Source organism: Naegleria lovaniensis (assembly GCF_003324165.1).
Source record: "Naegleria lovaniensis strain ATCC 30569 chromosome Unknown tig021, whole genome shotgun sequence".
NCBI lineage: Eukaryota > Heterolobosea > Eutetramitea > Acrasida > Naegleriidae > Naegleria > Naegleria lovaniensis.
Genome location: NW_025407843.1, coordinates 270,182 through 296,139, shown reverse-complemented (window position 1 = coordinate 296,139; position 25,958 = coordinate 270,182). Strand labels below are relative to the sequence as shown.

The 25,958-nt window shown below is 36.2% G+C and overlaps 18 protein-coding genes across 18 annotated transcripts; 11 read left to right on the top strand and 7 right to left on the bottom strand.

Annotated features, from left to right (window-relative positions):
* Positions 1-50: 50 nt before the first annotated feature.
* C9374_004548 (uncharacterized protein) lies at positions 51-833 on the top strand (the record flags this gene model as incomplete). Its single annotated transcript, XM_044694199.1, has 2 exons — positions 51-468; positions 538-833. The coding sequence occupies 2 exons, from the start codon at positions 51-53 to the stop codon at positions 831-833; spliced, it is 714 nt and encodes a 237-aa protein (XP_044548890.1).
* A 33-nt stretch (positions 834-866) lies between these two features.
* Positions 867-2,296, bottom strand: C9374_004547 (uncharacterized protein; the record flags this gene model as incomplete). The annotated part of the gene is made up of 2 exons (XM_044694198.1): positions 867-1,440; positions 1,515-2,296. 2 exons carry the CDS (start codon positions 2,294-2,296, stop codon positions 867-869), a joined length of 1,356 nt encoding a protein of 451 aa, XP_044548889.1.
* A 182-nt stretch (positions 2,297-2,478) lies between these two features.
* C9374_004546 (uncharacterized protein) lies at positions 2,479-2,892 on the top strand (the record flags this gene model as incomplete). Its single annotated transcript, XM_044694197.1, has 1 exon — positions 2,479-2,892. One exon carries the CDS (start codon positions 2,479-2,481, stop codon positions 2,890-2,892), a length of 414 nt encoding a protein of 137 aa, XP_044548888.1.
* A 38-nt stretch (positions 2,893-2,930) lies between these two features.
* On the bottom strand, positions 2,931-3,312 carry C9374_004545 (uncharacterized protein; the record flags this gene model as incomplete). The annotated part of the gene is made up of 3 exons (XM_044694196.1): positions 2,931-3,036; positions 3,089-3,235; positions 3,278-3,312. 3 exons carry the CDS (start codon positions 3,310-3,312, stop codon positions 2,931-2,933), a joined length of 288 nt encoding a protein of 95 aa, XP_044548887.1.
* Positions 3,313-4,360: 1,048 nt separating this feature from the next.
* On the top strand, positions 4,361-5,486 carry C9374_004544 (uncharacterized protein; the record flags this gene model as incomplete). Its single annotated transcript, XM_044694195.1, has 4 exons — positions 4,361-4,659; positions 4,970-5,127; positions 5,183-5,382; positions 5,484-5,486. The coding sequence occupies 4 exons, from the start codon at positions 4,361-4,363 to the stop codon at positions 5,484-5,486; spliced, it is 660 nt and encodes a 219-aa protein (XP_044548886.1).
* A 26-nt stretch (positions 5,487-5,512) lies between these two features.
* C9374_004543 (uncharacterized protein) lies at positions 5,513-6,721 on the top strand (the record flags this gene model as incomplete). Its single annotated transcript, XM_044694194.1, has 1 exon — positions 5,513-6,721. The coding sequence occupies one exon, from the start codon at positions 5,513-5,515 to the stop codon at positions 6,719-6,721; it is 1,209 nt and encodes a 402-aa protein (XP_044548885.1).
* A 354-nt stretch (positions 6,722-7,075) lies between these two features.
* On the top strand, positions 7,076-8,637 carry C9374_004542 (uncharacterized protein; the record flags this gene model as incomplete). The annotated part of the gene is made up of 4 exons (XM_044694193.1): positions 7,076-7,225; positions 7,291-7,371; positions 7,708-8,048; positions 8,130-8,637. 4 exons carry the CDS (start codon positions 7,076-7,078, stop codon positions 8,635-8,637), a joined length of 1,080 nt encoding a protein of 359 aa, XP_044548884.1.
* Positions 8,638-8,769: 132 nt separating this feature from the next.
* C9374_004541 (uncharacterized protein) lies at positions 8,770-10,055 on the top strand (the record flags this gene model as incomplete). Its single annotated transcript, XM_044694192.1, has 2 exons — positions 8,770-9,531; positions 9,582-10,055. 2 exons carry the CDS (start codon positions 8,770-8,772, stop codon positions 10,053-10,055), a joined length of 1,236 nt encoding a protein of 411 aa, XP_044548883.1.
* Positions 10,056-10,099: 44 nt separating this feature from the next.
* On the bottom strand, positions 10,100-12,627 carry C9374_004540 (uncharacterized protein; the record flags this gene model as incomplete). The annotated part of the gene is made up of 3 exons (XM_044694191.1): positions 10,100-10,986; positions 11,058-11,427; positions 11,473-12,627. 3 exons carry the CDS (start codon positions 12,625-12,627, stop codon positions 10,100-10,102), a joined length of 2,412 nt encoding a protein of 803 aa, XP_044548882.1.
* A 441-nt stretch (positions 12,628-13,068) lies between these two features.
* On the bottom strand, positions 13,069-13,629 carry C9374_004539 (uncharacterized protein; the record flags this gene model as incomplete). The annotated part of the gene is made up of 1 exon (XM_044694189.1): positions 13,069-13,629. The coding sequence occupies one exon, from the start codon at positions 13,627-13,629 to the stop codon at positions 13,069-13,071; it is 561 nt and encodes a 186-aa protein (XP_044548881.1).
* A 291-nt stretch (positions 13,630-13,920) lies between these two features.
* C9374_004538 (uncharacterized protein) lies at positions 13,921-14,445 on the bottom strand (the record flags this gene model as incomplete). Its single annotated transcript, XM_044694188.1, has 1 exon — positions 13,921-14,445. One exon carries the CDS (start codon positions 14,443-14,445, stop codon positions 13,921-13,923), a length of 525 nt encoding a protein of 174 aa, XP_044548880.1.
* Positions 14,446-14,972: 527 nt separating this feature from the next.
* On the top strand, positions 14,973-15,407 carry C9374_004537 (uncharacterized protein; the record flags this gene model as incomplete). Its single annotated transcript, XM_044694187.1, has 1 exon — positions 14,973-15,407. One exon carries the CDS (start codon positions 14,973-14,975, stop codon positions 15,405-15,407), a length of 435 nt encoding a protein of 144 aa, XP_044548879.1.
* Positions 15,408-16,199: 792 nt separating this feature from the next.
* Positions 16,200-16,937, top strand: C9374_004536 (uncharacterized protein; the record flags this gene model as incomplete). Its single annotated transcript, XM_044694186.1, has 1 exon — positions 16,200-16,937. The coding sequence occupies one exon, from the start codon at positions 16,200-16,202 to the stop codon at positions 16,935-16,937; it is 738 nt and encodes a 245-aa protein (XP_044548878.1).
* Positions 16,938-17,611: 674 nt separating this feature from the next.
* Positions 17,612-18,667, bottom strand: C9374_004535 (uncharacterized protein; the record flags this gene model as incomplete). Its single annotated transcript, XM_044694185.1, has 1 exon — positions 17,612-18,667. The coding sequence occupies one exon, from the start codon at positions 18,665-18,667 to the stop codon at positions 17,612-17,614; it is 1,056 nt and encodes a 351-aa protein (XP_044548877.1).
* A 133-nt stretch (positions 18,668-18,800) lies between these two features.
* C9374_004534 (uncharacterized protein) lies at positions 18,801-19,879 on the top strand (the record flags this gene model as incomplete). Its single annotated transcript, XM_044694184.1, has 3 exons — positions 18,801-18,951; positions 19,076-19,307; positions 19,351-19,879. The coding sequence occupies 3 exons, from the start codon at positions 18,801-18,803 to the stop codon at positions 19,877-19,879; spliced, it is 912 nt and encodes a 303-aa protein (XP_044548876.1).
* A 121-nt stretch (positions 19,880-20,000) lies between these two features.
* On the top strand, positions 20,001-21,209 carry C9374_004533 (uncharacterized protein; the record flags this gene model as incomplete). Its single annotated transcript, XM_044694183.1, has 1 exon — positions 20,001-21,209. The coding sequence occupies one exon, from the start codon at positions 20,001-20,003 to the stop codon at positions 21,207-21,209; it is 1,209 nt and encodes a 402-aa protein (XP_044548875.1).
* Positions 21,210-21,228: 19 nt separating this feature from the next.
* Positions 21,229-23,442, bottom strand: C9374_004532 (uncharacterized protein; the record flags this gene model as incomplete). Its single annotated transcript, XM_044694182.1, has 1 exon — positions 21,229-23,442. The coding sequence occupies one exon, from the start codon at positions 23,440-23,442 to the stop codon at positions 21,229-21,231; it is 2,214 nt and encodes a 737-aa protein (XP_044548874.1).
* A 280-nt stretch (positions 23,443-23,722) lies between these two features.
* C9374_004531 (uncharacterized protein) lies at positions 23,723-25,714 on the top strand (the record flags this gene model as incomplete). Its single annotated transcript, XM_044694181.1, has 1 exon — positions 23,723-25,714. The coding sequence occupies one exon, from the start codon at positions 23,723-23,725 to the stop codon at positions 25,712-25,714; it is 1,992 nt and encodes a 663-aa protein (XP_044548873.1).
* Positions 25,715-25,958: the final 244 nt, after the last annotated feature.

Sequence of the window (25,958 nt, the reverse complement as noted above, 5' to 3'; positions counted from 1 at the left end):
TGTATAAACACCCACACCAGAACGAAACATTCTTGATTATCAGATTGATCATGGCTTCCAAAGAAGTTGTACTCGTTGCAGGTGGTGCTGGAACTGTTGGATCCGGTATTGCTTTGCAATTCCTTAAAGAAGGAAAACTGGTTGTTGTTCCCTCTCGAAGAAAGGAAGCATTAGAAGAATTGAAAAAACAAGTAGACAAGGAATTTTCCTCCAACTTGATCACCATTCACCAAACTGAAGAGGATCCAGAGAAAGCGGCTGCTCATTTGAAAAATGAAATTCTTGAAAAGTATGGACATGTGGATCATGTTGTTTCATCTCTTGGCAGTTGGTGGCAAAACAGTCACCCGACGGAGACCTCTGTATCTGAGTATCTTGAGTTGTTACGAAATTTACTGTTGAGCCATTTTGTGATTGCACAACAGTTTTTAACAGTACCAAACTTGAAAACTTATACCATCATTACAGGTAGGTGGAATTGGATAATTGTATATATATATGATCATCATTGTGGACACTAATTGTTAAAACGAACAGGTGCTGCAGGTGAAAGAGTAATGTTCTCCAAGATGGGACTGCTAACCTCAGCTGTGAGTGGATTGTTTGGTCTAATCAAAGCTCTCAATAAGGAAATTGAGGAAAAGAAACTGAGTGTTAAATTGAATGAACTTCGAATTGCAGCATATATTCAAAAGCCCTCTGAGGTAACTCAATCGAGCTTCTCCAATCAAGTTATTGGAGAATACGTCTCCAAGATTGTGAAACAAGATGTAGGAGGCAAAACGTATTCCTTCAGAAATACTACTGATTTGGAACAGTTAACTACACGTTAAGGTAACCATTTATTGTTATTTCCATTTGTAGTTTTAGTGTAACTGTCTTTGCAATAATTTAGTATAAACATAGTCGCGTTTGATCCAACTATTGGCACATCTCAACCCATTGTCACAGCTGAATCCAGAACGAATCTTAATTGTCTCTAATTCTCTAAAATCATAACTCTTGAATGATTGATAGTCACGATTCTTATTAATCACATCTCTCCACTTGGAGTACCAACTTTTGTAGATGGCATTAAGAGTATTAGTAATCTTTCCACCTTTATCTCCAACATCTTCTTCATCTAACTCATATTTATAATTTACATGTGAAGATGGATTCATTTCATGAATAAACTTGACCATGCTCACATCTCTGTCATCTCTGAAATCTTTATCAGAATATGCTTCAAGTAAGATCTGTTGGGCCATTTGTTCTTGTGTGAGTGATTCGTGTTGACCTGGTTGTACACTTCTCAACACGTCCTTGGGTGCTAGTTTGACAATGGCAATCATTTTCATGGACCCTTGACCAGCTCGCATGTCCTTTTCCATCACATGTTTAGCGATTGGTGTAACATGTTTTTCAACTTCGAGCTTGAGTTCTTCAAAAGGATGATATCTTTTTTATGCATGTATTATGAACAGCCAAATAGTGATAAACGCTAATTCATGATTCAATTAAATATCACTTACCTCAAATCCATGGTTGCATAATCTCGATCCATCAAGTACAACAAATAATATAATCTCAATAAGTGAGGCGAGAATATACACACTTCATTAAAGTAAGGATGAGAAGTCAATGCGTCTTCAAGAGATCTCAATGCCTTTTCAACACTATATTTTTCATTAAGCCATGTGACTTTCAAATGGTACATGTAAAATATTCTGGGTTGAATAGCTGATGGATATTCTTTTCTTCTTCTTTGAGTTTCATCTTTGAAGTGCACTTCATTTAAAAAGATCCAAAATTCATAGCCAGAGGTAATGGAATGTAAATCTAATCCTGATGATGCGATCATTGTAGCTAAATTAATCGACAATCTCCGCTGCTCCTTTCTCTTCTCCTTGATGGGAATTCTTTTTCTTCTAATTTTCTTATTATATTGACGTTCCGATTCGTCTTCATGGTGAATGAGTTGATAGAATTTCTTGGATAAGCTTTCTAACTTTAAAATTTGTGCACCGTTTAAATAAATTAATATATGTACAAGAATTTCATTGGGTAATTCATTGAAGTTATGTGCAACAACATTACGAGTGCTACTCATCAGCAAGGCGTGATGTTCCGATGCTGATGATTGACTCAGCGATGCAAGACTTCCATAATCCGACGAAACTGCTGAAAGTGAGTCTAAATAGTCCTCACCTGTGTCATCTAATGAAAGATCGGTGAGTGATTCTTGAGTGGACTGTACATGATGGTCGCTTTGTTTGTGATGAGAGGTTGTGTGACGTTGTGAGGACGGAATCATTTTTTTGAGTTTGCACTTCAATTTTGTTCAATTTCGAAATGAACCATGGCCAGGCTTGTGAACCTCATGCAAAGGGTTCACCTTGTTCAACGAAAATGCATGATTATTCAAGTATGATCAATCATTAATAAGGCTTTGGACAAGGACGTTCTTGTCAATGATGATGGTGCCACCACAAAAAAATGAACAAAACCAAAGATGAAGACAATCAATTCACCCCCGAACAAGATTCTTCCGAACAATTGTCTCCTCTGGAACAATATCAAAACAATGTAATAATGCAACAAATATATTTTAACACTCCTCCTATTGTTGTCTCTAATAGAGAATATATCCCAGAAAAACCATGTCAAGATTTATTACAACTATTTACAAAATGTGAGAACGAATATAAAAACAATAGAAGTGATATTATGTGTGCAGAATTTAAGGAATCATATCTAGAATGTAGAAGAAAATTCAATTCATTGAAAAAGGAAATTGAGGCTGAAAATTTGGTTAGATCCAAAGTGTTCTATTTTACTGGAGAAAATGTAAATGTTGCTTCGGTATCCAAACCTAATTCAGTGATCAAAGGCAAAGTAATAGAACAATAGAATTGTGAAATATTCGGAAATAATAATTTTGTTGAATATTATTGTTCAACAAATTTAGCAAGAGTTTCAATGGATAGATGGATGGTATCGAGAATACCCTTCACTGATGATCTTAATTGTCTGGCATCTGATGAAATGAAATTACTAGTAAAAGTATTGTTGTCAATTTGGGGATTCATTCATCATTTAAACATACATGATTAAATTATGGCTTTTATCTTCCGATGCATATTGCAAATTCACATTTCGTTTGACCTTTGTTGATAATTCTTCGTCCACAATAATCGTTTGATACACGATATTGGCAGACTCTTCATCTGTTCCGAACCCTATTGAACAATTGCTACATATGATGGTGATGACAGGATCAATCACTACCACTTACTACTCGAAAACTTCTTCTTGTTGGTTTGATGTCATTTTTATTGCAGCTCATGTGTCAATTGACGCTATCCTTACTTGACCTATTAATAAATCATCCGTTAATATTAGCATTTGGAGAAACAACAACTCTAGAGTTGTCTTCTAGTCTTTCTTAACTTCACTGTCTACGTTTTCTTCTTTTTCTGATGTTTTCTTTTTTCGCAGTCTTCCGAAAAATTCTTTTGCATTCTCTTTCATGTTCTCTACTGACTGTTTTCTTTCTTCTCGCACTTTTCTTTGTATTCAAATTTTCGTTCTGTGCTTTTGTTACTATAATATGCTCCAATAGCAATGCTCACCATAGCAATACAAATCAATGCAAGTCTGAAATCATTTGCCGTAAAGCCTTTTTTTCCATTATTATTGGAGGATGACGCTTTCAACAGCGATTTATTTTGCTGAGAGAAGCACCTATACTGTTGTTTAAACAAATGATGATTGATAACACGGCTCGAAGACAATGTGTTTCTGGTGGTTATCAATGATCGGAATAAACTCATTTCCTTGCCCAATGCAAAGCCGATGCGAAAAACCTTTAGAGACATTTTTTGATTAACTCCTGTAGGTCAGCAACACTCTAATTGATTTTGATTTGCTGCAAAGCCTTTTCTTTTTGCCGTTAAGACAGAAACAAGCTGTAAAGTTACTATACAAAAATACGTGTCTGCCGTTGCCAATGTATACGTTTTTATAAGTACGTCTTTCATCGTTTACTGTCAAAGCATTGGAATTTATCAGAGAGGAAGGCTTTCTCCCATTACCATCAAATTCAAGAAAACATACTGTCTTGAAAGAATCTTGGTAATGCAAGTTGCTGGCCAAGCAAAGACAAATTTGTAATCCATATCCTGTGCTTTGCTTTGAAACAAGAGAAATAATAAGGGATACTGCTCTCAAGAAGGAAGACACCCTTCACGAATGTCAAACATCAACCGAAGAAAAAAAAACCGTTACGTTCCCCGAATCATCAGACCAGATTGCGATCGATTTCCACACGAAACAACACTGCGTTTTTTACCATCAGATCTGTTCCGTTGCAATCATCATGACTGAAATTCCCAAACTCAATCTTTCTCTCAAAAAGAACAATTCTTCTGAGCAAATCAACAACCAAAATTCGGGACATTCTCGTGTGAGCTCATCGGATACTAATTCTTCACATGATGAGGGCATGCTTTCACCTCATGGCTCTTCTAATGCTAATTCAACAGGAACGTTGGGTGTGAGTGGTGGTAATAGTGTGATCTCACAATTTGTGGAACCTTTAAATCACACAAAGAAGAGTAATGCGAGTATTCATTGGCGTTGTGTTCACGTATTGGAACATCCTGATTTTGAAATGAAGTAAGTGTCTACTATTATATTGTTGTGTTGTTGGATATCAACACGTGGTGTTCTTTGGTAAATATTTCAAATTGTTGTGGTGGTGTGATGATTCTCATCTTTTCTAATATATTTCAAATAATTTTAAATATGAAAAATGGTTCAATATATTACTTGTTCCTGCACATGTTCTTTGCTCAACACTGTGTGCTTTGCTTTCAATATGACACACACAACGCATGATATCGAATCCATGGATGCTTCAACGTACTAAATTTGCATCATGCTCACACTGCGCAATGCGTGTGTAATGAACAAACACACAATTCAGCGCACTCGATGATGAGTCGTCTTACCATACCTCTCTTCAATTATTGCCCTTTACAATTGTTGATACAGTGACACAGAAATCTCGCTATGCAATCGTACACGGTTCAAAGAGAGGCGTCTCAGTGTTAGAACTTGTCGAGGAATTCACACAAGCAACAGGTAAGCTGAATCTTCTTCATGTACAAATGAATTCTTTGTATTTGGCAATGAACAGATAATAGAACAGGTACTCAATGGACAATTAAATATCACACAAAATTAGAATCTAATGGATTTGGATCGAGTGCTGTAATGCTAAGAAAGAGTAGTAATAAGGAAAAACTCATCTTTTTCGGAGGCTATTTTCATGAGAATCAAGAAACCTCGATAAATCTTCCTTGTTCCAATCACAACAGCGTTATTCCAATGAAGCAGGTATGTGGTTCCTTTTGATTTTTGAAAAATTGTGTCATGTTTGAATTCTTCTCAAATATATATATATATTGGGACATTATTCTTACGAATGTCTTTTACAGTGAATCAAAATAGAACCTTAACAAGTAGAATGAAGAAATTATTCAAATCTTCAAAGAATGATGTTGCAGCATGTCCTCATCCTACCAACATGTTCTTCCAATATAAATTTAACACCCATGAATTCAAGTTATTTGTGGCCGGTGAAGAAAATACATCCTCTTCCAATAATAATGGAAATACCATTTCAAAGAAACCATCATTCTTGAATTCGGCAGCAAACTTTTGGCCAACGGTTCATGCCAATCACACAGTATTGGCTATTTCTAAAGATTTATTCATATTCGGAGGAAATTATTTGAAATGGAATGATCTTACACAAGATTCTTCGAACTCAGTTTCAGATGCTACAAAAAAGGTGTCCTTTGTGTATGTCTTTGATTTGAAGAAGAAGAAATTTGATCAACCTAAATTACCAAGTTTTAGTATTCCAAAACAAGCCTCACACGATTCTTCTCAAGCCTCAGTGAGTACCTCCTACTCAGCATCAAGCAGTACAGACAGTCTTGGAGATGGTACCATGCATCCTATCCATATTCCTCTTCCTATTGAAGACGTTGATACCAAACAAAAGGAAAGAAGAAGTAATTTGTTAGATTCGATTAAATTATTCGGAAGAGAGAGAAAGGGATCTATACACGATCATCGACAACTCTCCACAGATATTCGTGATATTGCACCTCCAAACCGATTTGGACACTCTGTTATTAACGTGAACGGTATTGCTTATGTGTACGGTGGAAGACTTAGGAAACCCTATTTGAGTGGACATCCTGATCAAGTGAATCCATACTCAGACGAATCAGTGTATAGCTACAATTTCAAGAGCTCTCAATTCACTCGACTCAAAATTAAGAGTTTAGAAAAGCCTCATCCAAGAATGTTCCATGCCATGGTTGAAATCCCTGAAAACAATTGCTTCTTAATGATGGGTGGACACTCTGCAAATGAAAAAGTTCTTGATGATGAAGGATTAAGCATGATGATGGAAGACTCGCAAAGCAGTACATCCTCAACCACCACACCAACGTTGAAATACTTTTCCGATTGCTACTTGTTTGATATTTTGAGAGGTGAATGGACTCTGGTGAAACAGAAAGGTCATCTTCCACTCTGTGCTGAAACTGAATGCAGATCTCCGGTAGCACTCGCTCGAACGAAAGATGGTAACTTTTTGTGTGTTGTCAAGAATGGGCAATCTGGTAGTTTAGAGGTATATGAAGGAAAGCTGTCTTTCTGAAGAAAATCATAACAGAGTAATAATGAATATTTATTTGGACAAAACGATTTCGATAAAAAACAACCTCACTTCTCTTTCATTTCTCGTCACCATTCCAGTTATTGAATCTTTAATTTGACTTTCAACATTATTTCTCCCTTATTGGTCGCTAATGGCACCAAAATTCTCCATTTATGTTTGACCTCCACAAATGCGGTAAAACGTGGAGAATGTAATCCCATTACTGCTCAATATTCGTCATTTTTCCAAAGTACAATAAAGTGAGGGAACGTTGAAAAGTACTCTAGCTTCAGTGCAACGCAAAAATCAAAACAAAACAAATTAAAGACTCAGTTCAACACAACACTCTCTGCCATGGCAACTACCACACGGATAATAACCCTCGAAGAGTTAGCAGAGCATAAAGAAGGGCATAAGGATCCATGGATTTGTATTGATGGTAAAATCTATAGTATTGCGGACTACAGGCACGAACATCCAGGAGGGGAGGATGTACTCTTTGAGGTAAGTCATGATTTATGGTTGGTGCAGCGATTTAATTTCTTGACATTGTGCATTGAATTCTCCAGGTTGCTGGTAAAGACGGCACAGAAGAGTTCAATAAGGTTGGACACGGAAGGGATGCCTTCTCCAGAATGAAGGATTTATTGGTAGGAGAGTTAAAGCTGTAAATATTTAGGTTCGAGCTCGAATAAATGATGAAAATATTCAAACAAAAATAAGAATCACTTATCGGAGATAACATCAACTTGTGTCATCATTCTCTGACTTTGACAGATTTAATGAAAAGAATTTATTCCACTTGCACTACGAGGGGTGTTGGATTGCTTTACAAACATCGAATTACCTCAAGCAGCAAACACATTTTAAATAATAATTTATTGAATGTTTGTCATTCACATCTCACCATCAACTCTTCTAATAATATACGGAACTTCAACAAGCTGATGATATCTTCATCAATTTTACAAAATATTTTCATCAAGAGGGTGAAACAAAATTTCGGAAATGCTTCTCTTTTCAATTATCAATCTTCCCAACAACAATATTTTCATAGCGACAATTCGTCATCATCACACACAAATAGCTCACATCCTGAACAAATTCCTGCTGAAATTATAAATATTCATCAAGAATCTCCCAAAACAAAACGCTTTACATTGCGAGTGAAAACCAAAACATTACCTTTTTTCACGTTCTATGCTGGACAATTTATTAATCTTTACATGAATGACATGACAGCATCGTTTTCAATATCTAGTGCTCCAAAGATGCTCTCCAATGAAATTGAAATCACTGTTCAACGAAGTAATCACCCTCTCACACAGTAGGTATATTTATGTGATGTATTATTTATTAATATGTAATAATTATTGTTATTTTTTAATTGCAATTTTGAATTTGCCAGTTTACTGCATGATTCAAAAGTTGGAGATTTGATTACCATTTCTGGACCACTAGGAAGCTTTTATTTCAATGTTAGTGAGATTAGGTTTGCAAATGCCAAACATTTAGTTCTCATTGCAGGTGGACTTGGTGTCACTCCCTTAATATCTATTATCAAGTACATTTCTGGAAACATGCTCTATTTCTATCATGTCACATTAATATATTCTGCAAGTACGGTTGACGATTTTTGTTTTGTGAACGACATTTCCAATATTATAAGAAATTTTCAAAATATTAATTGTAAACTTTTGGCCTCTACACCACCCAGCAGCTCAATACCACAAGAATTAGAGCCACTGTTGACAAGTGACAGAAAAATTGATGTCAATTATCTTAAAGCTAATTTGAATGAAGAACAACGGAAGGAAGCATTATTTTTTGTGTGTGGCCCAATTAGCATGGTTAAGGACATTTCAGCTGCTCTCCAAGAATTATCTGTAGACACAGATCGTATTTATCATCAATGAATAAAAGAGGAACGTGATGATGTTCGAACAACAATTAATTACTGATTAAATTAAATAATAAGGTCGACCAAAGTTATTTTAAGAGAGTGGTTGTCTTTGATCCCATGATGCAAAAATAGTATTACGAAAAAAATGAACAATTCGAAACGATCTTCATCCTCTCATCAACTGGTGATCAAGCCTTCCATGATGGTTTCTCCTCCATCCTCATCAGCAACTTCATCGCAAAACGTTGAACAGCTACAAGAGGAATATTCTATAGATTCAATTGCTTTGGAGTTAGAGAAATTATGTGAGGCCATTCAAACTGCAACCATGTTGATGACTCGGATAGGAACTTCTGAAGACAGTAAAGAAATACGAACTGAAATTCAACAATTAAAGAAATATACACAAAACTCAATTCAAGATATTGAACACCGGTTGATAAATTTGGAAGCAGAAAATACGGATCAACAATTTTTAAAATTCAAAGCTGATTTTAACCGTTTGAAACAACTTCGAGACGAATACTTTAAAAAGAAACTAAAACAGTTAGAATTGAAATATCCGAAAACTAATTTGAAAGCAAAAAGTACGATCACCAATCCTCTTGTTTCTTTATATAAAAAACATTGGAAAGAAACGCAAAGTTCTTTTTGTGACAAGTACGGAATTGATCCCAAGATATTTGCCTCCTGGCTAAGTGGAATTGCAGAAAGCCAGGAATCAGAAAATGCTGTCAAGAAATTTATTGCATCTAAAGAGCAAGCAGAGCAGAAAAATTCAACAGACAGAGAAGAATTATTTTCACTTTTAAATTCTTCTTCACAAGAGCATTCGTATGATAATAGTGTTTCAGATCAGCAACAGAAAATTATTTTACAGGATGAATTTATATTTTTACCATACAAGGTTTGTATCTCAATCTTAACAAAAAGAGCTCATGATCAACAATTTTACAGGAAGATGAGGAGGAATTACAAGATCTTCAAAATCTTCACAAAGATTTAAGAGAGTTATACCAAATATCGCAAGACTTTCATCAGGAAGTTCAAGTACAAGGCGATAAGGTTGTGCAAGTCCAAAATAATGTTGAACAGGCAGAGCTTGCTGTCAAACAAGGTACAAGATATTTACAAGAAGCAAAGAAAATTGGTGCATTCTCAGCAATTGTGGTAGGAGGAGCAGTAGGTGGATTGGTGTTGGGTGGCCCCATTGGTGCTGTTGTAGGTATTAAGGCAGGTGCTATTTTAGGAGCTTCTGCTGGAGTGGGAGGCTTGATTGTTGGGGCAACCTCTGGAGGTCTGATTGGCAAGTTCGCTACCGATATTGGAAACTCTTTGTCTGGTGTGTACTCTAAAGTGACGGCACCTTTTATGAGCAAGAAAAGCAGTACTGTCCCATCCTCTTCCAATACGACACCTTCCAATAACTAATGTATATATTTTTCAAGTGTATAATAGTTAAGTGTAAATAATGTTTATTGTTGTGGATTGAGCATTTGCTGAAGGGCCTGCTTTTGTTTGTCTGTCAAAATCTTTTCCAAGTGAGTCAGTACCTGTTGATTCACAGAACACAATTCTTTCATAACCTCAGGCAAAGTTGTTTCGAGATCAACATTATTGATTGGATCTTTGCTTGATAGAGTATCATCTTCATCTCCTTCGTCATCTGAAAAGTCGCCTCCTCCTTGAGCCAATTGATTCAAATATTCGTCTTGTGGCACAAATGGATCTTCATCATCAAAACCACCTCCATACATCATTCCTTCAAACGTTGCTTCATTCTTTTCTTCTTCTTTGGCTTCTAAAGCTCGAATATAGGCATCAATGAGAAGCATGAACGCATACAACACGAAAGGAACTTGTCTTTCCTTAATCTTTTTGGACCTTGTTCGATAACCAGTCGTTGATTCCTTCACTTCCATAGCAACATTGACACTTGTTAAACGAGCATCTCCTGTTTGTAAAACCTTTGCAAGAGCAGTGGATGTGACCTTTAATTTATAAAGGCCAAAAAAGAATTGTTGATTATATGCCCACTTGCTCAACACACAGGTCAATCCATTCTCATAGTCCTTTACATTCGTAATAGATTCAAGTAGAGAAAACATTTGTACAATATCTTGGTGGTGGAAGAGTTTTGCAAAAATAAACACTATTGATTGAATAAATAATAAATCATTGGAAATTGAAAGCTTAAGAACACAAGCTTTGATGATTTGTCCAATAATATCCATGTTAAGAGCTGGACCTAGTTTGGCAAATATTTCAGTCACAAGTTCTCCTACTCCAAAAGCGGCTGAATCATTGAAATTTGGTTGAAGAAGTCTACCAATGTACTCTAATAAGAACTGGAATGAAGATACTGATGTTGTTGGCTTACAAATCGATGTGGCACAATTAATTCCTCTCCAACGTGAATAATAGATCTAAGACACTCTGTGATCTTTTGTATCCATGCTGGTTCGTCATTAGAAAATCCCAAATTCATCAAACTTGGATACAAAATGTTTAAAACAGTAAGTATGTCCTCTTTTTTAGCATGTATAATGATTGTGCGAGAAAGGTCAAGTAAATTCTCAATAAAATCTGGAGTTGTTGCAGTTGCAGAGCTTGTGAGTATTTGAGAAATTTTGGGAACGACATTGTTGACAAGTTGGGCTTCAGTTTCTGGAATTTCTGCCAATTTATCAAAAACATTGATAATATCACTTGCAATAGTTCTGTCGTTCGAAAATTTGTTTAGCTGAGTGAGCATTATTGAAATAACGGTTTCACTATGAGGAATAACAACTTGAGGAAGGAACTACAACCAAAGTTAAAAATGTCAATAAACAAATCCTTAACTTACATTAACAAAAACAGCGATACTTTCCAATGGAATGTACATGGGTTCGTCTCCAATGTCATTCACAAGTTTGCACATGCTTGCCAAAATACCATGTAACAGCTCATCTCTGCTCAATCCAAATGAAGATAACAAAGTGCCCAACAATTCCTTTTCTAAACAAAAAACTCTAGCTGTAGCTTGACATGAGTACAATCTAATTGGTATTGGCTGATTCTCCGTCATGTGGTTTACATAAGTTATAAATAATTCTTTGATCATACCCAAATTGACAGTGAACAATTTGGAATTTGAAATTTGATTCAAAAAGTAGCTCGAGCATTGGATGGCTCTTGATTTCAAAAATGGTAAATGGTCTGAGGAAACCTTTAAGTCGTTGCCGACTAGTTGAGCGATCAAAGATACTAGGTCAAAAGTTTTTGGATTGTCTTCAATGTGATCTCTAAATTCAGTAAAGCTAGAAATGCTCATTAGGGAAGCCTCTCTCAACTTCCACCAAGTGCTTCCATTAGGATTTTGAAGATATAACGATTGAGATTCTTGCATTCTCTTGTTGTAAGCATCTAACAGGCTCTCAATAGCCATAGTGTCATAGGTCTCGTTAAAGTCTTCAAGTAATTTCAGACATGCTGTCCTAATACTGTAACTCGAGAATTGATTGTCTTCTTCTGAAACAAACTGTTCGGGATTTTCTTCCCACAATTCCATCAAATGCTGAGGTAATTGACAATATCCTAAAAGTAAATAAGTTAATTGGACCAAATTATTTTTGTTGGCTGAAAGTATCTTGGAAAGTTGACGATTGCATACAATAGTAGCTAGCAACTCTATTTGCTGACAAATGACTGTTGTAAAGTTGATACTTTCTCCCTCAGTGTCAAACTTTTCTGCAATCTGGCTTGTCGCAATTCCACTTTCATTAGGTGAAAGGATCGCATGTTTAAAATAAATTTCATATTCACTACCCAGCGAAGAACAAGTTGATTGTAGTACGTGAATAACGGCATCTTGCAAGCTCTTTCCAAACTCTTTAACTAAAATGTTCATTGTTTTTACGCATTCCATCTTAAAGGAACAGTCTGAGTTTACGTTGGTAATCGGCTTAGAAATTTCTCCCAAAATTAAATTCAAAGTTTGTCCAATAACTGATGATAACATCTTTTTTGATTCTTCTACGAGTTTTTCATCTATTTTGGAGTCATCTTGAGTAAAATCGTCTCCATTACCATCCCCGCCTGTTGGTCTTCGTCGTTCACATACTCAAACTCTTCATCATCTGCTTCATCACTTGGATCGCCTGAAACCATTGCAATTAAATAGAACATTTCAGAACAAACAGTCAATGCTTAGCTCGAATGATATCAGGAAGTTGTGTGCTACCAGCAACGTTAAGCATATACGGTACAAGTACTGGGAAAACAAACACTGTATGTTTGTCAGAAAAATGTTGTGCCACCAATGACAAACATTTTAGAGAACCCAAGGATTGTGCATAATGATGATGATGGTTCACTAGACCACTTTCATAAATATTAATTAATATTTGAATTAAATCTCCCCATTCTTCAGGAAATTCATGCTCTGCAACCTCTGCAACACTCATTCCGAATGCAGTGTTAATTTTGAAAGAAATGATGGTGGAACTTCAACTTCTAAATCGCTAGCCATGAGTCCCAACGGTAAAGCATCTTTGAATTGCTTTTTCAACTGTGATGATTGGATATTATTCCAATGGCTTTTGATATATCCCTTCAATAGCACAGCAGCTAATTGTCTAATCGCAGGATTGATGATAACACTTTTCAATTGTTGCTCTTGTTCAATTAATTGATAGAGAGGGAAATGAATTGAAATATTGATGAAATTATCTCCTTGATTGACGCAAAAGTTATTCCGAAATGGTAAATAAGCATACAGTGAAACGTGAAGCAACAATACTCCATAATATGGGCATCTGCCTGGAAATGCTATTAATTCGCTTTCTGCTTCTCTTACTTGCTGTGGTGAGCTTCCGACTCCTCCACCCAGGTTGAACAAGCATTGTACGAGTGTTGAAAATTCTCTATGCAGTTCTTCCAGTGATGAAGGAACCACTTGTACTGCTCCTTGTTGTTCTTTCCCGTTCAAAGAGGGGGATGAAATGCCTGAACCGGAGAGCATTTTTTTTTTCGAAAGAGATCCAAAGAAAACTTTAGAACGACATCAACAATTTGAAAACAAACCAAACAAGATTGTTTCATTAAACACTCAATAAAGTTAGTTTATTGTAGTAGTAAGGGTTATTGAGCTATGGATCAATCTTCTCAAGTTTTTCGCTTCCCTGTCGTAGAGTAAACACTTTCACTTCTCCATTCGTAAATTTCTCTTGAGTCAGCCGAAAAAGCACTCCCTACATTCCATCTACCATGATCTTAAAGAAATACAAGTCAATTATACTTACATGATGTGTGATTAAAGCAATACATTTCTCTCTCGGTCACGAAGCCATTGAATCAGTAGCTTAACCCTTTCTTCTAAATTATGCTTTGGATTATACCAACAATTCGATTCTTGACACATGTAATCCAAATTAAACAACTCGTTCCCATATATTTCACACAGCTCAGCAACATCAACTCCCGTGTCACAGAGTAGAGTTCCTGCATTTTCTTCTTGAAGCAAGGGTTGCAACACGACCTTGGTATTTCCGAATCGTGTGGCAATGCATTTAGTCATTTGTAAATTCGTTGCACAACACTTCTGCTCCATTTCACCATTTGAGTGCAACGCATATAGACAGGTTTGAACAGTTCTTTGCAATGGAGAAACTGCAATGAGAGAAGGTGAATATCTATGTATCAATGCTTGTTTTGCTTGTTCGATTCCCAACGGTGTGAGAAGAGGGTCTCGAATTTGTTCTCTCTCTTCCCAAGGAATTGATTCTAAATTATGAGTCGCTTGTCCATGTCGAACAAGAATGATCGTTTTTGTATTCATTTGGTTGATGGATAGCTCAACTTGATTACAGCAAGCTGTAAATTGCTTCTTTTTTTTCTGGTGAACGAACCACTCTGTTCGAATCTCCTGACGATGGGTAACAAAAAATAAAACACCCTACATGCCCAGCCTTTTTCAAAACACGCATCAATTTCTTGACCACGAGCTGGCTGGCAAGTTGCAGTGCAATTCGGTAAACAATATGAAGAGCCATGGAATTTATATATATATCACAGATGAATAAGGCTTTGAATCAAACTGGATCTCCTCAATGACATTCTTATTGGAAAGGATGGATTGAACCCAAGATGGAATATTGAGAAGATCATTATTTAACAGAGGGATACTATGGAACAAGACGATCACTTTATATGCAGATGCTTGAATGTAAATCTCAACGCCCAAACGACCTTGAGCTCTGGTACACTCTGTTTCAAATCCAATTTCTGGCACGCATTTCAAAGGTGAACATCTAAATATAAAAAAAATAAAAACAATCAAACACGTGATTCGCTCACCCACCAACCATGGTTTTATATCGTTACGGATCATTGGCACGGGCAGGAAAGGTCAAATTTCAAACCCCTCGTGTTCCAAAAGATGATGAAACCAATCACAAGTACAATGGAGGACAAAAGAAATTGAGAGAACATTCAAAGAATAACAAGAAATACAAGAGTGGAGCCAATCGATGGATATCGGAACAGATCTCAACAGATCCAAGCTCTTGTACAACTGAACCACAAGCTCCATACAATTATGTGTCAAATAGTTTACATAAATTTAATACTTTGGAAGGATTGAGTCGTTTGGAATTCAAATGGACAAATATCCAAAACAAGAGATTACAACTCAAAGCAGAAGCTTATTATGATAGAAATAACAAAAATCATAAGAAATGGCATAGAAATCATCCAAAAGATGGATTCTATCAATTCAGACATGTTTTTGATGAAGTATGACACTGTGAGAATGTCAATGAGCAATTTGAAGAATTACATTAATGCATTTAGGATTAAGATTTCGAAAGATGTCTTAATTGTCACAAAATTGGGCGGAAAGATGGCATAATCATTTCAAAAATCAACATGAACTAAAGGGACAAGTGGATCACCTTAATCCAAGACGTGCATAGATGCAACGACAACGGCCAAAAACAGCAGTAAACACGATTGACCAAAACGCCTTAGACATACATGTAGTCATTTCCTTGTTCATACAAAAAACCATTTTTCTACAACCCATCGCAATTAAAACGACCTAAAACATTTTTGTGTTCTGTCCTTGAATAGATTTTAATTCATCAGTGATGCATCTGACTTGTCTTCTGGAAATCGTTTTTGATAATGTGATATCATTTCCTGATTATCCTCGTACGCACACGCACGCCTTGCTCTTTGATTTTTGTTACACTACGCATTTCCGTGATCCGCATGCCAGTGATCCTCTTGATAAATTTGTAAACTCGATGCATTAAAAAATCTCAAAAAGGCATACTTAATGCAAACGGGATTCTTGAAAAATTCGTTGAAGAACAAGGTTCTACTGCAGTAGTGATGTAAGTTGAAAAGAGAGAAGAGGCTCTGACTTTTTCAATGCCAAATTAAAAAGAAAAACAACAACCAATCCGACCGTTGAACTTTGTGTTCATAAGAGAGAATATCAACATACAATAATACTGAGATTTTAGTGAGAATCCTTTGATTGACAAATAAAAGAATCATCAAGAAGAAACAAACCAATCATCAAGAATCATGAAACAAATTAATGAATTGGTCAACTTTAGTGCACAATGCTCTTCACCAAACCTCTCAATGATTCATGATCCTTTCCATACAAATACCAATTTTCATCATGCTACAAATATGAATTCTCATCATTCGACCTGTATGAGTAGTAGTAGCAGTAGTAGTTGCAGCAGCAGCATGGGCAATCATCACCACGGATTGACCACCAACACTTCTACTGTAACCATTCCTCAGAGTTTATTTGCTCCAAAGCGACAACGAAGGTCAACCGATCATTCCAAAGTGGTGGTCAAGAGTTATGGAAAGAACAGCAATAGTTCCGCATCAGGTGCTGTGATGGCTCATTTCAAATCTCTTTCCTATAAGCCACAAAAGAGATTAAGAAAGAAGAAAAAGGCTGACCCAAAACTTGTCGATTTTCTCTGGAGACAAATTGAATCAGCAGACATTCATGCTGTATCGGTTTTGAATCTTCCCAATAATGACTCGAGTGAATCATCATCATCATCATCATCGTTATCACCAAATTCTAGTGCTTTAACGGAATGGTGTTGTGATACCAATCGATTCCACTCTTACCATCATCACCACACCTGTCCATTTCATAGAAAGAATCCTACCAAAAAAGCTTCTTTATCGTTATCTGGTGTGGTAGGTCATGGATGCGAAGAAGATGGAGTGCCTCGAATTGAAAAGAATCGAGTGGTTAGAACTTCAATTTCTATCAGAGAATTACTCTTGTAAAGGCATAACATGATTTTCATAGTATCAAGAAAAAGAGAAAGATGAATGCCCAGTAATGTACACTTCGTCTTTCACAAGTGCTAGAATTACACTTGTAGTTGGAAGGTCAACGAGCTTTTGGAATTTTGCATATCAACCACTGTCCACAAGAAAAGACACATTCAAAAGTGACCTCTTTCATAGAAGTCCTGCAATCGGCAAGCAATGTGTTCACAATAATTCGCACTACATTAAAAAGTTTTTTAATTTCTTTTATTTGTGGTTTTTGTCAAGAACGAAACAAGTCTTTGAGGTTTGTCTTTAGAGGTGAATTGTTGATTAAACACTGTCACAACAGGTAAAAAAGTTTCTTGCATTAGCCGGGAGTCGAACCCGGGTCACCAGCTTGGAAGGCTGGTATGATACCGTTACACTACTAATGCATTCCTGTATTGTTAATGTTGCCGGTTAGTGATAATTGAAAGTTAAATATTACCGTGGGATTTTGGCAGTCCACAATTGTTTTTTATTGACTGCAGCTAATTGAACGATTCATGTAACAAGTTGAGGCAACACTTGAACAAATTTAAATATTCTTTAAGGCCGCTCGTTTCCATCTCTTTAATATCTGTACAAATTAAAGAGTGGTCCAAGCTAGAACAGTCAGTAAATATAATATATTCTTCTCGATATCTTCACAACATTAAAACGTCCAACTTAGTTTCGCAAGGCTTCTTCACATACAACTGTCTACAAAGCGGGCATTTATGTTGGGAGTTGTCTTGGAAATTCTCAAATGATTGCAAGCACTTGTCATGGAAAACATGACCACAACTTGTGACAACACAATGTCGTTCATGCAAAAAACAAAGACAGATAGGACATTCCTCATTTTGGTCAGTTACCAATTTTGTTTCAACTTTTTTCCACTCATCGTCATGCATATTCATTAAAATCAAACTTTGTTTGACCTGCTCATCAATGTTTCGTAAAAAATCATCTACGTTCTTTTCATCCTGTTGAATAGTTTCTTCAAGCCTAGAGTTGATTGAGGACAACTTTGTCAAAAGAAATTTTTGGTGTCGTTCAGGATATTTTTCAAACAAGAATTTTCTATACTTTTTCCGAATGATAACTCCTCGAAATAAGGCTTGGATAGTTTGAGCATTGCAATTTCTGAGCAAATTTAAATGTATGGTAGTGTTGTTGCGCTGATAGTCCTCTAAACGACACATAGGACAGCATCTCTTCCTCCAACAATTGCATTTTTCAAAACCTTTAAGGCAATTTTCATGAAATATATGACCACAATTTGTGACACACACAACATCACGAAAACCAAACAGCTCCATGCATATAGGACAACCATCTTCGATGAGAGAAATCCTATTGGTAATAATCATTCTTTCTACTGATTTCCATTCCATGGCGTTCAATGGTTTTGGAGGTGGCTCTCTAAGGCCCATCTTCTGAGCTAAGGTTGGCTTGCGTTTAACAGGATCTTGTTCAAACTTTTTCTTGTTCGATAAAAGGCCATTATTATTTAGTACGTCTAAGAATTCTTGTTGAAAAGCCACAGCGGTCCATAACTTTTCATTCTGCTTGTACGGCTTATCCAGTTCTTTCATAATACCTATGGCTTTGGGATTCGGTGATGAATAATTATGACCCGATCCTTTAGAAATTAGAGGGGCTTTGTTGTTGTGATGATGAGTACTTGTTTTGCCATTGGATGAGCTGTTTTTTTTCATATTTTAATGTTGTAGAGTGTAAAGCGGGAACCATTTTCGTAGGTATGTATGGGCTTCATTCAAGAATCGTTTGTAAGTTGATAGCACGACAACAGTTGTGATACAACAATTTTTTAATCATCATTTTCAAAAAATGTTGACCACAGCCACCAACACCAAAAACGTCCGACTCCGAGAACAATTCGAGCAGGAGCAGAAAGCCTTTAAACAAGGAATTGATTTAGAAGAAGAAAGCGCTAGTAAAAAACCAAAAAGTGTGAAGCCAATTATTATGTATCGACCAGGTAGGTAGGCCACGGAAATGGCTATTTTTTTGTTTTAATTTGTGATGATCAACTATTGTGATGAATTGGCTATCATTGAAATTTATTATTTGATAATTTTTTGATGATTACTTATCTTCTAAAGGACAAAATCAATTAGACTTGTATAAGCCTGGAAAATCTGTGCGTATTTTCATACCTGCAAAATATTTATTATCAGAAAATAACGTGAGAGACCGAAAGATATTTGGTACAGACATTTACAGCGACAATAGTGATATTATTCTTGCTTGTCAACATGTAGGATTATTGCAAGATTTACCGTTAAGCAATTGTAAAGGAATTCTTGTTACAGTTCTGATTGAAAAGCCACCAAGGTAGGTCATTTTGCATCATTCATTTGAATTAACTCTTTTTAAGAAAATATGAAGCATCCTTCCGAAACAATGTTCGTTCTAGAGCATGGACAAATATCTCCGATACAGACTCCAATGCATTCAAAATTCAAGATGTAAAAGTAATAGCGGATGAAACTAGTTTTCTCACTAAGCAAACACCAGTGGACAAATCTAACTTTAGTTATGGAATCGAACAACATAGATTTTTGTCCAATGTTACAATTGTTTTTGGTTTGACATGCGATCCTGCTGTTAAATACACAATCAACTCTGTTTCCGATAGAGGATATAGTAATGGAGATTTAACTAGCGCTCGTTTAAAGAATGGTGAAGTTTTGATACTTGAAACTGAAAATTCCAAACATGAACTCAAGTATGATAAAACAGCAAAGAAATATGTTTGGTCAACCATCTCAGAAGATAAGGGAACCTTAGTATCAGAGCCCAAGATTTCTGATTTAGATTGGCAAGAACTTAAATGGGGCCATGAGTCAGTCATTGTCAGGGACACTGAATACAAGCTGACACTCACGTTCTTTCAAAAACCATGATCGAGGGGACACAAAGTAAAGAAAGCAATTTGCGTTCTTCTTGTTTTGCTTCAAGAACAGCAAGCTATTTTAAGCAGAGTTCCTTCAAAAAAAATTTTGGTTGATCGTCAAACAACATCCAATGGATCAAAGTATTGAACAATTCAAGATCATCACTAACATTGATGATGATAATGTAGCTAAATTTTATTTGGAAAGCGCTCATGGAAACCTTGAAACAGCTATTTCGAATTATTATCAATCCGGAGGATCTTCCTCTAATTTAATGCACGACGATGATGATCAAACTATGCACACCAGTTTTACTCCCATTTCATCAACAAGCAACCCATCACAAGGAAGAACTCTTGGAAGCACTTCAGGAGGATTGTCATCAGCTCCACCAAAATCAACTGATCAACCCGTTTACAGTAGTAGCAAAAAGTCAACCACAACTTCTTCCGGAGGTAAGAAATTTGCAAGCCTTAGAGATTTGCAAAGTGATGAACAGCCATCCAATCCAAAGGACAATAGATACTATGCAGGAGGCAGTCGAAACTCTGGTCAACAAATCATTGGAGCTAACGATGATGACGAAGACGAAGATGATGAAGAAAATCACTTTGCGGACAAGATTTTTAAATCTGCTCAAAAACAAGGAGCTAAATCTGCTTCTGAATATGAGGATGAGGTGAGACGCAACCAACCAAAATTTGCAGGAAGCGGAAGAAGATTGGGTAATACTGACAATGCATCTACAGTCATACCAGGAGAAAAGAAACCAGAAGAAAAAGTTGTAACAATCGTATTTTGGAGTGACGGATTTACTGTTGACGATGGTGAATTGAGACCATATGATGCACCTGAGAACAGAGAATTTTTGCAATCCATAGATAAGGGAATTGCACCAAGAGAGCTGTACACCAGTGGAGCAGACATTGTGGTAAATTTGCTCAACAAGAAGACAGAAAAATGGTCAGAGCAACCAAAACAATTCAAAGCGTTTGTTGGATCTGGAAGATCTTTGGCGACCACTTCATCTTCAGCCAGCTCGTCATCCAGTAGTTCATCGTCAGTTGTGAGTACACCATCTAATTACAAGTTTGAATTAGATCCTAACAAACCAACAACCACGTTGCAGATTAGATTGGCAGATGGAGGTCGTTTAGTTGGAAAGTTTAATCTTACACATACCGTTAGAGACATTAAGGAATATATCAAGAGTCAAAAACCCTCCTCTGCTGCGTTTGACATTATGACACAATTTCCAAACAAGGTCCTCACAGAAGAAAATTCAACAATCGAAGAAGCAGGTTTGAAAGGTGCCACGATCATTCAAAAATTAAAGTAGAGACTGCCATGTGTATTTATTATTTCTTCTTCTTTTTGGTTTTGTTTGAAGAATTTGTGGCTGAAGGTTCTCCTCCAATGGCCCTAATGGTTGCGTTTTTCATTTCTGGATTCTTGTCGAGTTGCTCTTGGGTTTGGAAATGCATCATCATATCTTGCAGCTGTTCTTGGAGGTCTTTTATCTGAGCATCTTTCTTTTCCATCATCTTTTTGTGCAACTCTTCAAGTTTTTCAATCTTAATTTCATATTGCTTTTGATTGTTAATGAGGGTTTTGTTCAACTCTTTGAGAAAGTCTGTCTCTTCCTTTTCTTTCTCAACCTTTTTCTGTGTTTTTTGTACTTTGTTGTTCATCTTTTGAGTATTTTGGCGATACATTTGTAATTCATTCAGTAGGCTTTCTATTTGCTTGTCTTTTTCACATGCAATTGCAGAGATCCTAGACTCAAAATACACCCTCTGGCTCGTTAACTGTTGCGTCAGTAATTGATTATATTCCATCAAGAACGAATCCAACTTGGAGTTGTATTGAGCCTCCAACATTTCACTAGCTTCTCTAATTGCTTCCTTCTGATTTGGATGTGAAATTTCAATTAATTTTCCTTCTGTATTTCCTGCAACTAGCCGATGAACATATCCATCTCCAGTGTAATCCCAAACACGTTGAGAGTCAGCTTCCATTGAATACGTATGATTCGTTTGGAGATAATGTTCCATAGCATGCCCTTTTTCATATCTACCACATCCAACAAATCCACAAGTGAGGCATACCCATAAATTGGATGTACATGCACACTCTGCACATTGTAATTCTGTTTTCATTTGATCTGTGTATCGACATACTGGACAATTTCCGTCTCCCCATTTAGTCAGACAATCACAGTGAAATTGATGATTGCATACAGTGGTAATAATACCACTAGCACCTGAATCAAGTCGATCCAGACAAACAGGGCATGTTGGTAATTCATATCTCTTATCTTCATTACTAGATTCATGAGTAGTGTTATTACTCGATTCATGAGTAGTGTTAATGCTAGTTTCATGAGTAGTGTTATTACTAAATTCATGAGTGTCAAGTTGAGGATCGTTACAGCTTCCAATGTTGAAAATATCAGTCACTGTACTTTGTGAAGTACTCTCTAAATGTTTTCCAATCATTGAAGGTCTATTGGTAAATTCAACACTTTTTACAAATACTATTTTACAATCTTCAGGATCTAATGAATTAAATGGTCTTCCATTATATTGCAAAAAGAAAGAATCTGCATTTTTCTGATCATCAAACTGCAGTATAACCATATACTTATTTGGGGACTCATCTCTGAGTATTCTTGTTTTCAGAATATTCGATTTAAAACAATCAATAAATTCAAAAAAGTCTGTCGTTGATATAAAGGAAGGTACTGCCAACACACAAACCAAAGTACTTCGTTGTTCTGGTAGACTCTCATCTCGAGTTGAGAATAGTTCATCCTCTCCTCGACCTTCTTCTTCCGAAATGGATGAAAAATTAGATGAAATAGTTGAAGTGTTATTCGAGTGATTGAGATGAAGGCCCAAAGAGGGAAGAGAAGTAGAAGGTACGGAAAGGGTTGCATCCATCATGCCGTTCAATAATGGAGTATGAATGGTTGTATTTGAAGTTGGTTGTAGTAGAGCTGATGTTTTCTTCTCTGTATTATTACTACTATATAATTCATCATCCAAAATTAAATTATCATTCACTGCATTTGTAAAACTTCTTGGTGTTCCATGTTTGTACAATTTGATGATTCCAGTGATAATTTCAACACTTGGATTTCCCGATGAAAAGAAGACGTGTTTCGGAGTGAAATAATCTTCAATGAGTTCTTCCTCTTTTGAGAGAAGATGATGTTGTGATCCAATATTTGAGTGATGATCTTCCATGCAAGAGTGGTGATGATCACTGGAACCATTACTCGTGATCGTAGCCGTACTCTTTTTGTTCTTCTTCTTTTTCTTCTTTCCGTCCGAGAGTGAATGTTGTTGATGCTGGCTCAACATGGTATTGCTTTGATCGATCAATGAATTCGGATATGTCACACTGTGGTTGTTGTTGTAATGATGGAGTGTGTCTAAAATAGTTTTCTTGTGATTCCGAAGTAAATCAACGTGTTTTAAAACTCGTTTAAAGTATGGTTTACAATGTTTAATATTCTCCAAGAGTCGACTCTCGACTTGCGAATCTAATTGTATTTCAATTGAAAACATGCAACGGTTTTCCGACACAAGTGACGATCGTTAACCTTTACGCCTAACGAAAAATTTTTGAATGAATTTTTCGCAGGCAAACTTTGGTTGAAGAGGGGCGCTTCAAGTTTGTCACAAATAAATTTACCATCACCTATTTTCTGTATTGAGGATTTGGGTGATACAGAAAATATCGACAATAAGTAATAATTTTCTTTGGGGCTTGATGTCCAGGTTGAACATAAAAACAACATAAAAAATGGACCTGATTGTGCTTGATTGAATTGTTGAAAAAAAAGTCATGATCCCTTCAAACAATTCCGAAACCACTCTCTTGAACGAAGGAATTAATTTAATTGGAGATAATTCGTTCATGCTTTTGGACGCGGAGTATTATGAGTTGGCACAACAACTTAATTCAGATAAATATTATTCCGAAATTTTTGATGAACCCGTTCCGATAAACCATAATCTTGCGGATTACATAGAAGAGTGTAATGATGTGTTTCATCCATCTTTTTGCTTTAGTCAAGAATGGAGTTTGACTGATGATACCACGGAGCAAGAACGAAGAAAGGACACAGCATCAGCAGACCGAACAATATTTTGTACAGCAAAATGCACGACATGCAAAAACTGTGTTTGTAGAAAGAATGGACTACCATGCACAGACAAATGTAAATGTGCTGACACCTGTTGTAACTTGGTAAAGCCAACTTTTGAACATGAATGGACTCTCAATGCTGTGTTTCCGAATGTGAATGTGGAACCTCCAACCAATTCAGGTCCTAGAAATCTTCCGAAACATTTATCGTTGCCAGAATCTACCTCCATAATTTGGAATGACAAAATATTGCAACATATTTACGAAAGAACAAACTGGAAAAAAGAATATTGTATTGAGTATGAACAAGCATTGAATGATCACAAAGAATGGTCAAACACAAAATCAAAACACGAAAAGAAGCAAAAACGTTTCAAACGAAAATATGAGCATGATAACGAAAACATGGTTCAGGAAATCAATGATGCCAATCCCCCTCCATTGATCAATGATATACTTGAATCGGAGCCCAAGGTCGAACCTTTTGCCAAATATTTAGAAAAAAAGAAAGGCTGTACTATTCCCAATCATTATTCCAAAGACGACATTAAGGGATTTTTACAAATTTGCCAAATTATGGGATTATCTCCAATTCCAAATTACTATGATTATTGGTCAATAGACGGAGAGAATCATGCATTCTATGCTTGCAAACTCATTCAACGAATAATGAGCCGGAAACGATTTATTGACATACATATGCATCTCAGTAGCGAACCTAATTTTTTAGAGGACAATGTTAATTCGAACAGTAGACATTATTGGTTATGTGTTAAAGAAGTTTCAGTTGATGAAATAATTGCTGCTTTTAAAGGGAAAATACGATTTAAACAATATATCCCATTGAAACCTCACAAGTACGGCCTGAAATATTATGCTTTATCAGACTCTACAGGTTATATTTATGCATTTTGGTTATATCAAGGAAAAGAATCAAGGTATTCTCATAATGCAACATCTATTGTTTTAGATTTAGTTAAACATGTTTCACCAGAAAATCATGTTTTAGGAATCGACAATTATTATGGATCATTGGATCTTGCGAGAGAATTGGTGAATCATGGATGGAAATTTGTTATGACTGTCCGTAACAATCGTCCTTCTTATCTATTCTCAGAAGGATTGCAGAAAAAACTCCCTGGAAGCAAAACTAGAAAATGGATCCATGCTGTAAATAAGGAGAACACTTTAGTGGCATTGTCAATTAATGACAACAAACGAGTTAATTTTTTGACAAATTTAGGAAGCAGTCAATTAATCAAAAACAAACCATACGTTCAAGAAATGTATAACAAATCAATGGGATGTGTTGACAAATCTGGAATTTTCTTGCATTGCACTCATCCTCCTTTTAGAAACAAAAACTGGAAAACTGTCCATTTATTGCAGATGATGAAGACTTCGTTTGTCAACCAGTATATCATATTTAAGCATCACATTAACAACCCAGGTTTAACTCTTTGCGACTACCTCAAGCACAGCCTTGCTCAAACTGTGACCTTTCGTAACCCTTATTTCACCAGAACAACTCACTTCCCCATGAAACTCAAAAAGTTGGAACGGTATCAATTATGCTCTCATTGCAAGGACTCTTCTTCGAGATGTGGATACAAATGCATGGGATGTGGATGCTATCTCCATTTACATTGCTTTACTGCCTATCATGACCCCAAATTTATTTATTACTAAAATTTAATTACGTTCCCTATCCAGGATGCCCATTAACAACATGCAACAAAGTAAAGTTGAATCCAATCACCTGCCTACTGGATCAGTAGGGTGTTATTGTGAAAGCGTTAAACCTTGAGCAATAGCATAACCGTTTCCATCGAGTTGCTCTTGATTCAAGTCAATATGTGACGAGATGAAAACAGTTCATTGAGTGCATGAGATCGATATTGATCAATTGTAAATGTGCTCCCTTAGTGTGATT